This window comes from Lampetra planeri, chromosome 38 (assembly GCF_965212315.1).
Source record: "Lampetra planeri chromosome 38, kcLamPlan1.2.h2, whole genome shotgun sequence".
In the NCBI taxonomy this organism is placed as follows: Eukaryota; Metazoa; Chordata; class Hyperoartia; order Petromyzontiformes; family Petromyzontidae; genus Lampetra; species Lampetra planeri.
The window spans coordinates 400,363-418,362 of NC_136144.1; the positions used below are offsets into that span (position 1 = coordinate 400,363).

Sequence of the window (18,000 nt, forward strand, 5' to 3'; positions counted from 1 at the left end):
CTCTTGGTGGCAGCTCCAGTCTTCTCCACTGCTGGATGATCGCTGCCAACTTCACACGGACACCCGCCCTTACTTCAGGCTGTGTTGGCTCGGGCTCTGGACGACGCGGCTGTGTGCGCTCACTGGCTTGGAGCGCTCACTGGCTTGGAGTGCTCTGGCGATGAACGATGGCTCTTGTTGCTCATCCGCTGCTGCTCGTCCTTTTCGATGCTCGCTTGGTCGACGCTTGGCGATTTCCGCCCTTTCTACAGGTTGATTGCTTGTTGTCACTCGTCACTCTCTCTTCTCCGTGCTTTCCTTTGTTCGTGCAGCTGCCAGCTTCACTCGCACTTAACCACACCTCGCCACTTTGTTCTGCGAGAAACGACACCGGCCGTCGGTATCGGTGTTTGCTCCCTCACGACGCTCCGCCAGCCGGAGCACTTCTGAAACCCAGCCTCGACCCAGGTTGAACTCAGACTTCTGCCCTAACGACCCCTAGTCGTCCCATCTCTCCTCGAGGCACGACGCGCCCCAGCTCCCTTGCGAGCCCCGTCGCAACGCTGCGTCGCAAGCCGAGTCCCGAGTCTGAGCGTGACTCGAACCAGACTACTCATTCGTGATGTGCGCTTGTGTTTAAACTCAAAAACGTGGACACCCTCTCCTCTCTGCGCGTCTCTTGCGAGAGGAAAACAAACAACAAACCGAAAAAAACAAACCAGACAGCCTCCCGACCCCTCCTCGTGACCCTTTCTAACCCCCTAAAGTATTTATGGTGCCATCTGTTTGTGCCGGACCGTTGGAGACAAAGGTGGTTGAGGAGATTTTTGCAATACATTTATGTGGTCCTGTGTGTTACATTTATTCTTGATATTTCTTATGAGTTCCCTCGGTCTTAGTATATCGTGGTTATTATTCGGTCTATGTTTAATGAATATTCGTAATGATCCTCGTTACATCATTATTTTGATGGCTTTGCCAAGTTTGGTTATGCGTTTGTTTTCAGGGATTGGTGTTTTATTCTGAGTTATATTTTAATGTCCTGAGGTTAAGTGTAACTAAGTTTCCACTTAAGCTTTCTGGAATTCGTATTCTTTAGTTTTTGGTAAGGTCATGTAGATAGAAACATACAATACAAAATAATATATATGCGGTGAATTACGAGTAATATAAGGGAATATCTAATAAAAAGCCCCTATTGTAGAATGGTTGATTCTTTTGTTAAGTTTCTACTTTTCGTTAAGGAAAACGTTAAAGAAAACGCCAGTTGCAACAGTTGTTTTTCTCTGCTCTGCACGATATCCGTGCATCTCCAGACGTCTTGGGAAGGTTAGGCCATCGACCTTTTGTCCATCTGGATGTCTCTGACCTCTCTGTGCTCTGAAATCTTGCCGTTTAATGGCCCTCCCCGTTTCACAGATTCCTGGTGTGCTTGTGAGGAGTAGGGGCTGTTATCATTATTTAATAAATAAAAAATATATAGATATTTAAAAAAACACAATATTTTTTTTTTTTCCCTAATTATTCTTAATATTAATTTTGGGAAAACAGGGCATAGATACAACAGTATGTCACTGTGATACATTTCCACGTCATGATAAGCCATCACTTGGTTGAGCTATTATTTGGGATAGCCAGGTCGCTTCTGAAAAAGGAACATAGCTCAGTTGCATCTTACCTGGTAACATAAAAAAATGTTTTTACGTTCGCTCTACCCATGCCCATAAGAGGATGAGGCCAGTGGAGGGGTGGGTGAGTGGCTGGGTAGGCGAGTGGGTGGGTGAATGGGTGGAGCGGTGGGTGGGCAGTTGGCTGCCTGGGTGGGTTGGTGGGTGGATGCTTAGGTGAGGTTGGCCATTGAGTGGGTGGCACCTTGGTCTGGAAGGTGCCACACAAGTGGGTGAGGTAAGAGTGACTAGCTGGGTGAGTGAGTGGCTGGGTGAGTGAGTGAGTGGCTGGGTGAGTGGTTGGGTAAGTGGCTGGGTGGCACCCTGGCCTGGAATGTGCCACACAGGTGGGTGAGGAAGGGGTGAGTGGCTGGGTGAGTGGCTGGGTGAGTGGGTGGGTGGCACCTTGGTCTGGAAGGTGCCACACAAGTGGGTGAGGAAGGGGTGCTCCCAGGCCAGGGCCAGCACCCTCTTCTCGATCATGGTGCACTCCACGTCGTCGTCCATCAGCACCACGTCCTTCTTGAGGACCTTGACGGCGAAGTACGCGGCAGCCGGGCTCCGCGGGCCCTTCATCTCCGCCAGCATCACCTGCACAGCCACTCGCGCGCACACAGCCCCTCTGTACATGCGCTCGCGTGCACACAGTCCCGCTAAACATCCGCTTGTGTCATTAAACCCGCCACCACCCTACACAACCAATTAGTAACAAAACATGCCCATTAGTAACTAGTTCAGTACTAACCTGTTGTGTGTTGGGGAATAAACCCAATACAACATTTACAATTCGAGTACCTGGTGACATTTTGTCGGTAATTACAACAAACTGGCCTCATTAGGCGACAGCCAGAGAGTTGTGGAGAAATCCTCCTCCTGTTGTGGTCTTAAATGGACGGGCAGGGATAAATGTTGATGTTGTCACTCAGCAAATCAGGTGCGAAGACCAGAGAGGTGGTTAATGTAGTCATGAATACCAATGGATACCTCTTATTAGTCTGGTTATTCACAGGTAATCAACATACATTGTGCATGTACATTATACTCTTTTGTTCTTTCGGTAAAGTCACGTAGGTAGAAAAATAATAGATCACGACGTTTCGATCGCAACACAAGCAATCGTCATCAGGTGGGACAACTACAGCAAGAAAAAACTGCTGAAGTAGGCGAGAGATCTGCCGTGGCACGAGGTTATATATAGGTCTGGGTAGTAGGGGGAGAGAGAGAAGGGGGAGGGGGGGAGAGAGGGGGGGAGAGAGGGGGCGGGGCAGAAAGTGGACCCCGCGGCAGCACCCGGGTCACTGGAGTGAAGTGGACCACCGCGGCAGCACTAGAGAAATCGGCTGCAAGCAGATCTGAAACACGGTAGGACCAATACCTCTGCCGTTGTTGATCATTGTTTTAACACTGTGGGCTCACACGAAATTGACTTTTCGAAGACGAAGTACTCTGCAAACCCACCGGTTATTATCAGATATTTGTTCATGAAGCTATCCAGATATATAAACACGGGCACAACTTTAACCGAGAAGATGGGTACAAACTGAGCAATCATTGGAAGGACGTTATTAACCAGGTAAAGTCTTAACTGACTGTGATGTTTCCATCCTACCTGCCTATGTCAGCTGTTATTTCCGACTCTCTCTGTGTCTTTCTCTCTCTCTGTGTGCATCTCTCTCCGATCTCTAATCCAGTACCCCAGTGACCCGGATGCTGCCGCGGAGCCCACTTTCTGCCCCGCCTCCTCCCCCCATTCTTTCTCCCCCCCCTGCAGCCGATCTTTACAGTGCTGCCGCGGGGTCCACTTTCTGCCCCGCCCCCTCTCTCACCCCACCTCATCTCTCCCCCCCTACTACCGAGGCCTATATAACCTCGTGCCACGGCAGATCTCTCGCCTACTTCAGCAGTTTTTTCTTGCTGTGGTTGTCCCACCTGATGACGATTGCTTGTGTTGCGATCGAAACGTCGTGATCTATTATTTTTCTACCTACGCGACTTTACCGAAAGAACAAAAGAGTATGGATTCCTGCAGTTACGAAAGCTTAAAATCATTATGTACGTTATGTTAATTATGAGCGTATGAAGAGGTTACACAGTTCCTATTATTGGCTGTTCACAGTTAATTACCATCAACCACGTTGGTGACCTGTAAAGGCATGCAGTTAATCATTGTGTTACTTAATAATTCGCTTCCAAGTAGCACTAATCGTGTAGCTATCAGAAAGATTAAAATTATTTTTACTTTTCTGAATTTTGATAGATTTTCTAATTAGTCTTGGCCAGTAGTAGCATGCGTGTTCTGCAAATGCCGACAATTGTATTTGAGAATATTTAATATTTATTTGGCGTTATTTCAGGGATAAACGATTAAGTGATCAAGCTAGCGAACAACTGAATGAAGGACTGAGCGAGCGACTTCAAGAATGAGTGAGTGAGCGATCGAGCCAACAAGTGAACGAAACTCTGAGCGAGTGAGCGATCGAGCCAATGACTGAACGAATAACTGAGCAAGCGACTCCATGAATGAGCAAGTGAACGATTGAGCCAATGAGCAAACAAAGGACTGAGAGAGTGACTCCGTGAATGAGCGAGTGAACGAATGAACCAACGAGCGAATGAAGGATTGAGCTAGCGACTCCATGAATGAGCGAGTGAACGATCAAGCCCATGACCGAACGAAAGACTGAGAGAGTGACTCCGTGACTGAGCGAGTGAGCGATTGATCCAATGAACGACCGAGCGACTGAGTGAGCAACTCTGTGAATGCGCGAGTGAGCGAGTGAGCGATCGAACGAGCGATCGAGCGATCGAACGAGCGATCGAGCGATCGAACGAGCGATCGAGCGATCGAGCGAGCGATCGAGCGAGCGATCGAGCGATCGAGCGAGCGATCGAGCGAGCGATCGAGCGAGCGATCGAGCGATCGAGCGAGCGATCGAGCGAGCGATCGAGCGAGCGATCGAGCGATCGAGCGGGCGATCGAGCGGGCGATCGAGCGGGCGATCGAGCGGGCGATCGAGCGGGCGATCGAGCGGGCGATCGAGCGGGCGATCGAGCGGGCGACCGAGCGGGCGACCGAGCGGGCGACCGAGCGGGCGACCGAGCGGGCGACCGAGCGGGCGACCGAGCGGGCGACCGAGCGGGCGACCGAGCGGGCGACCGAGCGGGCGACCGAGCGGGCGACCGAGCGGGCGACCGAGCGGGCGACCGAGCGGGCGACCGAGCGGGCGACCGAGCGGGCGACCGAGCGGGCGACCGAGCGGGCGATCGAGCGATCGAGCGAGCGATCGAGCGAGCGATCGAGCGAGCGATCGAGCGAGCGATCGAGCGAGCGATCGAGCGAGCGATCGAGCGAGCGATCGAGCGATCGAGCGAGCGATCGAGCGAGCGATCGAGCGAGCGATCGAGCGATCGAGCGAGCGATCGAGCGAGCGATCGAGAAAGCGATTTGAGCGTGTGAATGAGCGGATGAACGAATCGCCACGCACCTTTCCGAAGCTGCCCTTGCCCAGCACCTTGATGAAGGAGAAGTCCGAGGGGGACAGGCGCGGGGGACCATGGAGGCTCCCTGACCCCCGGCTGCCAGGAGGCTGTTGCCGTGGCTGGGGTTGGCGGCTGCCATGGGGGCCCACGATGGGGCCCTCCCAGGAAACCTGCGAGCGGTCTGCAACAGTCGGGGCGGTGGGGGGGGGGTATAGAGACATGGGGAGTGGGGTGGGTTGGGAGTGGGGGGCACCAGTGATTAAAACAAAGGAATCGTAAAGCTATCTACGGCATGTGCCATCATGAAGTGGGCCCATTACCTGAACCGTTAGCGGTTGTTTATTTAATTATTTAAAGCTACACTGATTTCCTGCCTGGTCAGATGAGCCCCATTGAGGTGCTGTGGTGCTCATCTCCTCGTTTCAGCCCACCCCGCAGAGCCAGATCTGGTTATTCCACATTCCTATGGCGGTGGCCAATTAAGCGTCTTCATAGGAAGGACGACCACTGATGTTGTATGTACTATGCGTTGAACTTCTTTCGCACCGTACGTAGCCCACTGCGCTAATCGGGGGTGCCGGGGGGGAGGACAACAAACTAAACACTAAATCAGTTCTAAAAAAAAGCGATTTGAATATAGATGATGATATAAAAGCACATGGCTCCAGTGGCTTCTTAATATCGGAAGAGAAGTGCATTCCAAACGGCCACAGAAGCACATTTGAAAGTGCCGCGCGACGATGCGGTGACCACTGTCTTTGTTTTGATGGCCCAGCCAAAAGCCGCCACTGCTGCTGCTGCGAGGATGAGCGGAATCGGCGCAATGGTGTTTGTTGATCTACCCCCCCCCCCATACAAAGTGGTGCTCAATTTATCGACCCCTGGAGGGTGCAACGGATGGACGATGGGCTGAAGTCACCCCCACACCTCCCCTCCCCCCCATAACCAATAATTGAACTCATGACCTTGCGATCGCTGAGAGCTGCCCGCTCCACCATTGAGCCTCCCAGCAGATAAGATACATTGTTTAATTTAAGCTAACAATGTAACCTTCGTGACCAGAGTGATAACTAATGGCAGCACCTATGAAGGCCAGCATGGCACACGAGGGGGTGGGTGACCAGCACCGCGCCCGGCCGCCTTTATTGTCTCCAGAGTGCTGATATCCACACACACCATCAGGTACAGAATTTTTGGCTGAGTCGACCGAGAGAAGGCCCAGGTCCAGTTCCTATATTCGCTGTCCCCGTTGATGGCCACGTGCAGGAATCAAACTCGAATTGCTGAGTGCATAGCGTGGCGCACTAACAATGTGCCACCGCTCTGCAGGTCACAATAACAACTACACACTCGTGTGTGTGCGTGCGCACGTGTGTGTGTCTGTGTGTACCTCCTCGTTGGTGCCGGACAGCAACGTTGTGGTGAGCAGTGCCGTGGAGGGAGGGCCAATTTAGATTGGCCATTCCCCTCATGTCGTTTGTAACCACGACAGAGGCCAAATAGGGGGCTCTGAACGAGTGCAATGGGTTGGTAATCCCTCCACCTTCAAAGAATTACTACAAAACCACGTCTAAAATATATAATTAAGCTTGTGCTGGAGGCCCCGGGGGGCCAGGCGTCTATGACGTCTCCTGGCCAAATCCCATTTGGCGGAGCCAGGAGACGGAATTTTTATGCTCAGGGCTCCTCCAGAAGCAACAAAAAACGACTGCGGGTGGCCACGTGAAATGTTCGAACGCTCATTGCGGAGGAGAGGCTGCCACTCCTCTGTCGGGAGCTGGAACGGTACCGCCTGGATCTCTGTGGTATTCAGGAGGTTCAGTGGACCGACTCTGGCTCCTGCAATCATGAGGGGTGGACAGTCCTCTACTCGGGGCAGGAGACTGCCAAACAACAGGGAGTGGCTAGTCTTCTGAACAAAAGAATGAAGGGGGCGTGGGAGCGTGACGGTGAAGTGTGGGAAGCAGTAAGTCCCAGGCTCTTTTGGGCTCGCCTTCGCATCAACTAGAGGCGAGGAGTGGTGGTCGTGGTTACTCATGCCCCCACCGAAGACGAACATCCGAGGAGGGATGCAGTCAAGGCTGATGAGTCAGATGCCTTCTATGACCTCCTGTCACAGGTGCTAGCTAAAGTGGCCCCTCGGGATAGTCATCTTGTTTGGAGACTTCAATTCCTGAGTTGGTCATGATCCTGGCACCTGGTCTGGAGTGATTAGAAGGCATTAGTTAGATCAGCTCAATAACAGCGGTAGGAGGCTGCTAGATTTTTATGGAGCACATGGGCTTGTAATTACCAACACGCTGTTCCGGCATTGGCACATCCACACAACATCATGTATGCATGCCGGGTCCAAGCAAGAACATCTGCTGCATAACATAGTGACAGAACAGTGGATGCGGGCCCATGTCCTTGACACCAAGACCTACCGGGGAGCTGATCTGACCACTGACCATCAACTTGTCATCTGTAAGATGTGCCTGCCATTATTTTACTCTGGTGGTGGGTGGATACTCAGGACCGCATTCAACCCCAAAGTGCCCTGGTTTCAGCTAGCTGATGAAAGTTGCAAACGATAATTTCATCATCGCTTGTGGCTGGGGTTGGCATCGTCCCCCACTCCTCCAGATGTCGAGGGGAAATGGGCGAGGTTTAGGACTGTGGCTCATGCAGCTGCAATGGCTGCTTTGGGTACACAGTCCAGACCTCCCCAGAGACCTTTGCTGACAGAGGAGGTGTTTAGGCTGGCTGAGAAAAAGCAAAAGGCCCACTCTCATCGTCTACAGCATCCCACGTCAGAGAATGAGGAGGCTTACCGCAGCCGTCGCTCAGAGGTTCGGAGAGCCGTGAGGCACTTCAAGGATGGGTGGTGGTCGCGGGTTGCTGAGGAGATGGAGTCTGCCTCAATAGCCCACGATCACAAATCGCTATTTAACTCTATAAAAAAGTAACCTGCAGCACCACACCTATTACCATCATTAGGGAAAAGAACGGTGATCTAATATCCGACCCCAGGAACAGGTTTGCAGATTTACTGAGCATTTCTGTGAGGCCCTGGGGGAGGAGAAATCCCTCAGCCTGGAAAACATCATGGGACAAAGTGAGGATGACCCTGCTGAGGCTGCGGTGTCTCAAATATTGGAAGAAGAAGTCATCCCCTGTGAGTGGCTGGCTGAGGTGCCATCTGTTGAGGAAATACTGAAAGCGATACAGAATCTGAGACCAGGAAAGGCACTGGGCAGAGATGATATTCCAAGCAATATGCTGAAGGAGGGTGGCGTTTTTTCACAAACTGCCCTACATGACATCATAACAACAATCTGGACCACTGGATGGGTTCCACAGGATTGTAAGAATGGGCTCTGGGTTTTCTTCGTGCTTTCGGAGTCCCTGACCCTCTGCTCACGATCATTAAGGACCTTGATGATGGTGCACGGGCCCGGGTAACACTACGTGGCATGGAGTCAAAGCCATTCTCTGTTCACCTTGGAGTGCGACAGGGATGTCCTCTGGCTCTCACATTATTTAACATCTATTTCGACCACGTAATTCGTGAAGCCTTCGATGGCTGTACCGGAGGAATTTCCATCTGGTACAGATACAATGGGAGGCTGATCGATGCCCGGGTGCGGTCAAGGGATGGCTCCCTATTGGTCAACCACATTATGTATGGCGATGTTCTGATAATTGCTGCTCACTCAGAGGAGGAGTTGGAGGCGCTGCTGCTGAACCTGAAGCTTACCACTAAGAGGTGGGCTTTACCATCAGCCCCATCAAACTAAGCACCTGCCTGGGTATTTTGTACCATCGGACACTCCACCCCCACAACTTCCAATTGGCGGTGGGGCAGTTGTGGAGAGAGTGGAGAATTTTCCAAACCTGGGCAGTGTGCTCATGACCGGCTCCGGTTTGACAGCAGAGGTCTCACTCCTAATCAGTCGAGTGGCATTATCTTTTCATTGGTTGTGTAACGCTGTGTGGAAGCTACCTGGTCTGTCGCTCCGCACGAAGCTTCAGGTCTTCTCGGTCATGGTCATTCCCTTCTCTACGCTTGCGAAACATGGACCCCCCTAATGCAACATCTTAGCTGGTTAGAAGCATTTAGGCTTGCGTGCCTCTGATCCATCCTGGGTTTTACCAGGCTAAATTGTGTGAGGAGCTCACAAATCCTTGAAAGATCTGGACAAAGTCCCGTCGGTGAGCTCCTCCAGCAGGCAAGCCTGTGTTGGCTGGGTCATGTAGCCCGCATGCCCAGCCACCGCATGCCTAAACAGCTTTTGTTCGGCTGGAAAGAGGGTCTAAACAGACGCGACACGAGCTAGAGAAGAGATGGAGTGATGTGGTACAGAAGGATGTGGAGCTGAGTGGACTTGCCGATGACTGGTACCAGCGGTGTCAAGATCGGCCTCTGTGGAGGAAGCTCGTGACACTCCACGTGGCCTCAAGGTGCACATAGCCTGGCACAAGCATCGTGGTGACGTCACCACCACTTAGCGGCAAATGGCGGTTGTTGTTGTTGTTGTTGTTGGAGTGTTGGCGCACTAGTTAGCGCACTACAAAACCTGGTAACCTGAGTTCTATTCTCACTCACGCTCTACATTGGTGATGAATATCTAAACCGGCCATGGTCCTGGACCTCCCCTAGGTCAACTCAGCCTTAAATGAGTACCTGTTGCAGCCTGTATTAAACAAACCAAAAAAATGATCACTCGGGAAACAAAGGCAGCCAAGCATGGTGCTGTGATCATGTCCACGTGTGTGTGCATGTTTGACGCCAATTATGAGTAACTGGAGTCGATTAATAAAGAAATAATGAGTCGATGAGTGAGGGATGTTCATGAACCCTGACCGTATGACAACGATGTCACAACTACGACGATGATGATGACGACGATTAAGACAATGACGACAATTCTAACTTTCGATTTAAAGCTTTCGTGACTGCAGGGATTCATCTTCTTGGTTCTTTCGGTAAAGTCACGTAGAAGGTAAGTAATAAAATAATAAAAATAAAACATAATAAAATTATTCTCACGACGTTTCGGCCACAACGCAAGCAGCCGTCCTCAGGTGAAAACCAGGTCCGTCGAGGCGACAGAGTCTGAATGAAACAGCACACGAGCTTGGAGCATATATATAAGCTGGGCGCCTTGACAAAGGAATTTGCATATCAAGAGGAATTTAGCATATTTATGGGAAATGCAGGAATGTGATTAGTACTACATATGCATGTGCATTATGCAGGATTAACAGCATCAAAGGGAGCTGCAGTTGCTGCTGCTGCAGTTGCTGCTGCAGTTGCTGCTGCAGTTGCTGCTGCTGCTGCAGTTTCTGCTGCTGCTGCAGTTGCTGCTGCTGCTGCAGTTGCTGCTGTTGTTGCAGTTGCTGCTGCTGCAGTTTCTGCTGCTGCTGCAGTTGCTGCTGCTGCAGTTGCTGCTGCTGCAGTTGCTGCCTTATCCATGTTAATATAACACTATGTATTATTCTACCCACCCTAATGTGTATCACACTGCTATATATTTACTATACAATTACGACACCATACATTACTCTGCATACTGCACCATGCCAGTGAGTGGAACGCGGTCTGAAAGTCACTGTAAACGTGAACACAATCAGTCAAGATCCGAAATGGTTTATTACGTCCTTCCAATGATTGCTAAGCCAGAATCCATCTTCTCGGTTGAAATTGTCTCTGTGTTTGTATATGTGGATCGCCTCATGAACGAATCTCTCATGATAGCCAGATGGCTTGCAGAGAACCTCTGTCTTGGAGAAGTCAATGTCATGTGAGCCCACTGAATTGTAACAGTGATCTGCCACGGCTGAGGTGTTTGTCCTACCGTGTTTCAGGTCTGCTTTATGTTCACGGATGCGGTCCGAGACATGTCGTTTGGTTTCTCCAATGTAACTGTTACCACAGAGGCAACTTAGTTTGTAGACGCCAGGGTACTGTATGTCTGGAACCACATCTTTTACAGACGGGACCAGATCACGGATTTTATGTACTGTGTTGAATCGGACCTGGATCTTGTGTTTAATCAGGATTTTCGAGATCTTTTTTGTGACCCCAGCAATGTAGGGTAAGGTGATGGTCTTGAAAGGCTCCTCAACAGGATCCTTCTTGATGGTTGGAGTGATGGCCTTGCGGATTGTGTAGTCGGAGTAACCATTAGCCTTAAGAGCTTGGCGTACGTGTTTGAGTTCACTGCCAATGTGTTCCTGGTCGGAAATGCATTGGGCTCTATGGTATAGAGTCTTGATGAAGGAATTATTCTGGGATAAATGGTGGTGGGAATCCGGTTATAGGTAAGCATCCGTATGGGTGGCTTTCCTGTAGACAGAGTGGCTCATTGAACCATGAGGTCTCCTTTTAATTAGGACATCCAAAAAGGGTAGCTTGCCATCTTTTTCGACTTCCATGGTGAATCTGATAGCTGGGTGTATGGAATTGATGTGGTCGAGAAATTGGTCTAGAGCAGGCCGGCCATGTGGTCAGATGACAAAAGTGTCATCTACGTACCTCTTCCATAAGGTCGGGCGTAGAGTAGCAGTCTTGATGGCATCAGTCTCAAATTTATCCATGAAGATGTTGGCTACAACCGGAGATAGGGGGGAGCCCATTGGGGTGCCCTCAATTTGCTTGTAGAAAGTTCCATTCCAGGTGAAGTATGTATTGGTTAAGCAGTGTCTCACCAGGGGGGGTACCCCAGCATTCAGTCCTTGATGAACCAAGTCTTCAATGATTGCGATGGTGTCAGGTACAGGAACTTTGGTGAATAAGGAAACCACATCAAAACTGACAAGCAGGTCGTCTGGGGACAGGGCAATCCCCTTGATTGTCGATACCAGGTCAGTAGAGTTTAGTACCGCAGAGGTGGTTTTTCCAGTGAAAGGCCGTAGGATTTCAGACAAAAAACGAGCCAGTTTATAGGTGGGGGAGTTGATAGTAGAGACAATGGGACGAAGAGGTGTATCTTCTTTATGTATCTTTGGCAAGCCGTATAATCTTGGTGGCCTGGCTGCAGAAGGTTTCAACGAGAACTGTTTGGTCTGAACAATTAATGCGGTTGAATCAGAAATGATTTGCTTTGTCTACAGGAAAGCCACCCATACGGATGCTTACCTAAAACCGGATTCCCACCACCATCCATCCCAGAAGAATTCCCTCATCAAGACTCTATACCATAGAGCCCAATGCATTTCCGACCAGGAACACATTGGCAGTGAACTCAAACACGTACGCCAAGCTCTTAAGGCTAATGGTTACTCCGACTACACAATCCGCAAGGCCATCACTCCAACCATCAAGAAGGATCCTGTTGAGGAGCCTTTCAAGACCATCACCTTACCCTACATTGCTGGGGTCACAAAAAAGATCTCGAAAATCCTGATTAAACACAAGATCCAGGTCCGATTCAACACAGTACATAAAATCCGTGATCTGGTCCCGTCTGTAAAAGATGTGGTTCCAGACATACAGTACCCTTTTTAACACGTAGGCTTTCGCGACCAATATTGTTCATAATCAACGATTTTTGGGTTTAGATCGCGTTATTTATAAATGTGTCGTAACCCTCCACCACCCGACACGGCCAATCAGTAAAAAAAAAAGTGTCACGTTGACAAAAGACAAATAGTTCACTGCTTTAGCCCACCGGTGTGTTGAAGCGTGAAACCACAACATTTACAATTTGAGTACGACGTTTCGCTGGTAATTGCATCCAGCATCATCGGGCAATTCGCCAGAATGGTGAGGCTCTGCTGTGTCTCCCGTTCTTATATAGAGCAGCAGCAGGGTGACGTCATCATTAACTCATTAACTCATCAGGTGCAAAGATTTGAGGGGGGGTTATTGTAATTATATACTTGATTAGTAATAAGGCTATTGTTACGATGCGAGTTGTAGATTAGTAATCATTTGGAATGTGTTCTATTGTGATTATGCTACATTAATAATCAGTTAGTGCTTGTTTCCCTTATAAGGAATTGTAATGCATCTTATTTAATAATACGCTTCCAGGCCGCACTAAGCCTGTAGCTGTCTGAGCGATTAAAGTTATTTCTGTTTCTCTCAATCTCAATGGATTCTCTAATTAGTCTTTGCCAGTAGTAACTAGTTTTACACAACACTTCAACGTTGTCAAAATCAATTGAGTGTCCCTGTTGACAAGCATGTTCTGCCACTGCCGAAAGTTGTGTTTGCGATAGTTTAATATTTCTCTGGTGTTCTTTTAGTCTTACACTAACGTTACGCCCTGTCTGTCCAAAATCCTCTCTAATCAAGACGCTCATACATCGGGCTAAAACAGTGTCAGATGATGAAAGTCTAGTGAGAGAGATTAAACATGTTAAAGAAGCACTAAGACAGAATGGCTACAATAATGCTCAAATTAACAGAGCACTAAATGCCAAATCACGATCGCAAAGCAACACTGCTGAAAGCGATCAGATTATTAAAACAATAAAAATACCATTTATCTCAGGAGTAACTGACAAATTAGCCCGTGTTTTGCAAAAGCAAAACATTACAGTAAGATTTGGTACAGTACACAAAATTCAACAACTAGTAACGTGCACTAAAGACGAATTACCTAAATTATCAACAGAAGGTGTATATCGGATTAATTGTGTATGTGGCAGATGCTATATTGGACAGACAGGGCGTAACGTTAGTGTAAGACTAAAAGAACACCAGAGAAATATTAAACTATCGCAAACACAACTGTCGGCAGTGGCAGAACATGCTTGTCAACAGGGACACTCAATTGATTTTGACAACGTTGAAGTGTTGTGTAAAACTAGTTACTACTGGCAAAGACTAATTAGAGAATCCATTGAGATTGAGAGAAACAGAAATAACTTTAATCGCTCAGACAGCTACAGGCTTAGTGCGGCCTGGAAGCGTATTATTAAATAAGATGCATTACAATTCCTTATAAGGGAAACAAGCACTAACTGATTATTAATGTAGCATAATCACAATAGAACACATTCCAAATGATTACTAATCTACAACTCGCATCGTAACAATAGCCTTATTACTAATCAAGTATATAATTACAATAACCCCCCCTCAAATCTTTGCACCTGATGAGTTAATGAGTTAATGATGACGTCACCCTGCTGCTGCTCTATATAAGAACGGGAGACACAGCAGAGCCTCACCATTCTGGCGAATTGCCCGATGATGCTGGATGCAATTACCAGCGAAACGTCGTACTCAAATTGTAAATGTTGTGGTTTCACGCTTCAACACACCGGTGGGCTAAAGCAGTGAACTATTTGTCTTTTGTCAACGTGACACTTTTTTTACTGATTGGCCGTGTCGGGTGGTGGAGGGTTACGACACATTTATAAATAACGCGATCTAAACCCAAAAATCGTTGATTATACAGTACCCTGGCGTCTACAAACTAAGTTGCCTCTGTGGTAGCAGTTACATTGGAGGAACCAAACGACATGTCTCGGACCGCATCCGTGAACATAAAGCAGACCTGACACACGGTAGGACAAACACCTCAGCCGTGGCAGATCACTGTTACAATTCAGTGGGCTCACATGACATTGACTTCTCCAAGACAGAGGTTCTCTGCAAGCCATCTGGCTATCATGAGAGATTCGTTCATGAGGCGATCCACATATACAAACACAGAGACAATTTCAACCGAGAAGATGGATTCTGGCTTAGCAATCATTGGAAGGACGTAATAAACCATTTCGGATCTTAACTGATTGTCTTCACGTTTCCGGTGACTTTCAGACTGCGTTCCACTCACTGGCATGGTGCAGTGTGCAGAGTAATGTATGGTGTCGTAATTGTATACTAAATATATAACAGTGTGATACACATTAGGGTGGGTAGAATAATACATAGTGTTATATTAAAATGGATAAGGCAGCAACTGCAGCAGCAGCAACTGCAGCAGCAGCAGCAGCAACTGCAGCAGCAGAAACTGCAGCAGCAGCAGAAACTGCAGCAGCAGCAGAAACTGCAGCAGCAGCAGAAACTGCAGCAGCAGCAGCAACTGCAGCAGCAGCAGCAACTGCAGCAGCAGCAGCAACTGCAGCAGCAGCAACTGCAGCAGCAGCAACTGCAGCAGCAGCAACTGCAGCAGCAGCAACTGCAGCTCCCTTTGATGCTGTTAATCCTGCATAATGCACATGCATATGTAGTACTAATCACATTCCTGCATTTCCCATAAATATGCTAAATTCCTCTTGATATGCAAATTCCTTTGTCAAGGCGCCCAGCTTATATATATGCTCCAAGCTCGTGTGCTGTTTCATTCAGACTCTGTCGCCTCGACGGACCTGGTTTTCACCTGAGGACGGCTGCTTGCGCTGTGGCCGAAACGTCGTGAGAATAATTTTATTATGTTTTATTTTTATTATTTTATTACTTCCCTTCTACGTGACTTTACCGAAAGAACCAAGAAGACAATTCTAACGACAATGATGATGATGATGACGAGGATGATGACGATGACAACCATGATGACGACGATGACGACAATGATAACGATAACGATGACGATGATGACGATGATGACAATGATGACGACGTTGATGACGCTGATGATGACAACGATGATGACGATGTTTGCGACGACGATGATAATGATCATGATGACGACGATGATGACGATGATAACGATGACGACAATGATGATCAATGACGACAACGACGACGATGATGATGATAATGACGACAATGACAACAATGATGATGACGACAATGATTATGATGATAACGTCAATGATGATGATGACGGCGATGATGATAATGACGACGACGATGATGACAATAATGACGATGACGATGATGACGATGATGACAATGACGATGATGACGATGATGAGGACGATGACGACGATGACGACAATGACGACAATGATGATGACGATGATGACGACGATGATGACGATGATTTCGACGATGACGATAATGACGACGATGATTATGACGAAGATGACGACGATGAAGATGACGACGACGATGATGACAATGACGACGATGATGACAATGATGATGACAATGATGACGATGTTTCCGAGCGTCCCTTTCGTCGCTCAGGTACTTTTGTTGCCAGACGAGTGGGACAAGTGGACATCGACTGCGCTGTTGCCTCTGTGTATTTTTGTGTTCGCACCGAAATCGGAGGCTCCGGGGAGTTCCGCCAGCGGGGGAGCTGAGAGGCAGGGCCCAGCGAATGCAGCAGCATCACCACCACCAGCATCAGCCTCTACCCCACTAGGCCCCAGGCACACACTGTTCCGCTCCTTCCGCACCTACTCACTCACGCACACACACAGAGATAAAGGTCCACTATGTAGCCCACACAAGCTGTTAGCATTTAACTAAAACTTAACTATTCATATTTTTTTTACCAGGTAAGGTCCCACTGAGCTGTGTAGCTCTTTTGCAGAAGTGAAATGGCCATCACAAATTATAGCTCATCCTCACGTGGAAATCTATAGCAGCCAAAATACTCTAAAAGCGTGATATTAAATGTGGAGGAAAATAACCGAAGGACCTGGAAAAAAATCCATGCGACCACGGGGAGAGAAACATGCAAACTTCAAATATACAGCAGGCCCTAGGGTCGGGATCAAACCCACGCCCTCTTGCAAATCAGGCGAGGTAGTTAACATTTCCTAGCCACCATGGCACCCATGACTTGCCCTTACCAGGGGTAGTGTGGTCCCCACCACAGCCACTCGGCCACTCTGGTCTCCTGGTGCTGATGTCTTATACACACCCCATCAGCAAATCGTTTAAGGCTGAGTGTCACCTAGGGAAGGCCGATGACGGGTGCGGATATTTGCCACCGATGTTGGCCGTGAGCGGGAACTTAATGCTGTCTCTGCCTATGTTTGTATCTTTATTTAAGCATGAGTCTTTGTCTCTCTGTCTTTTCCGGTGCGTCTCTGTGTCTATGTCCCTCTGCATGTTTTCCTTGTGTGTGTGTCTCTCCGTGAGTGATGGGCAGTTGTGGAGAGAGTGGAGAAGTCTCTGTACCTGGGCAGTGTGTTCATGACCGGGTTGGTTTGACAGCAGAGGTCTCACTCCGAATTAGTCGAGCGCATTATCTTTTCATCGGCTGCGTAACGTTGTGTAGAAGCTACCTGGTCTGTCTTTTCACACGAAGCTTCTGGTCTTCTCAGCCACATTCATGGCCTCCCTTCTCTATGCTTGCGAAATGTGGACTCCGCTAATGGAACATCTGCACCGGTTTGAAACATTGAGGCTGGCCTGTTTATGATCCATCCTGGATTTAACCAGGCTGCATATTTTGGCTAACCATAGAACAAAGACGGTCACCGCATCGCACTCTTTCAGGTGCACGTATGCAGCCGCCTGGAATGCTCTTCCTTCCAATATGAGGAAGTCACTGGAGCTATGCACTTTTAATTAATCTAGATTGACGACTAATTTCTTTAGAACTATTTTATATGTTTAATTTGTTGTCCTTCCCCCACGTCTCCAATTAGCACGGTTGGCTACATGCGGTGCAAAAGAACGTTAACATATATACATTGTGTGAGTTCACAAATCCTTGAAATATCTGGACACAGTCTCATTGGTGAGCTCCTCCGGCAGGCAAGGCTGCGTTGGCTGGTTTATATAGCCTGCATGCCCAGCCACCGCATGCCTAAACAGCTTTAAAGGGGGCTAAACGGGCACGACAAGACCTAGAGAAGAGATGGACTGATGCGGAACGGAAGGATGTGGAGATGAGTAGACTTGCTGATAACTGGTGTAAAGATCAGCCTCTATGGAGGAGGCTCGTGAAGGACGCTACCGGGCAGTGGGAGGTAATCGCCCTCCAGTAACAACGGAGGGCAGAGAAGCGACGCTCACAACAATGAGCGG

General features: G+C 48.7%; 1 protein-coding gene across 1 annotated transcript in view; it reads right to left on the reverse strand.

The window, feature by feature from the left end:
• LOC144731179 (protein kinase C delta type-like) overlaps positions 1-18,000 on the reverse strand; it is a 77,426-nt gene that overhangs the window by 28,577 nt on the left and 30,849 nt on the right. Inside the window, exons 11-13 of the mRNA XM_078612144.1 lie at positions 16,277-16,415; positions 5,132-5,307; positions 2,052-2,237 (exon numbers count right to left, since the gene is read on the reverse strand). Coding sequence (XP_078468270.1) covers positions 2,052-2,237; positions 5,132-5,307; positions 16,277-16,415 — 501 coding nt within the window. The remainder of the gene's footprint in view (positions 1-2,051; positions 2,238-5,131; positions 5,308-16,276; positions 16,416-18,000) is intronic.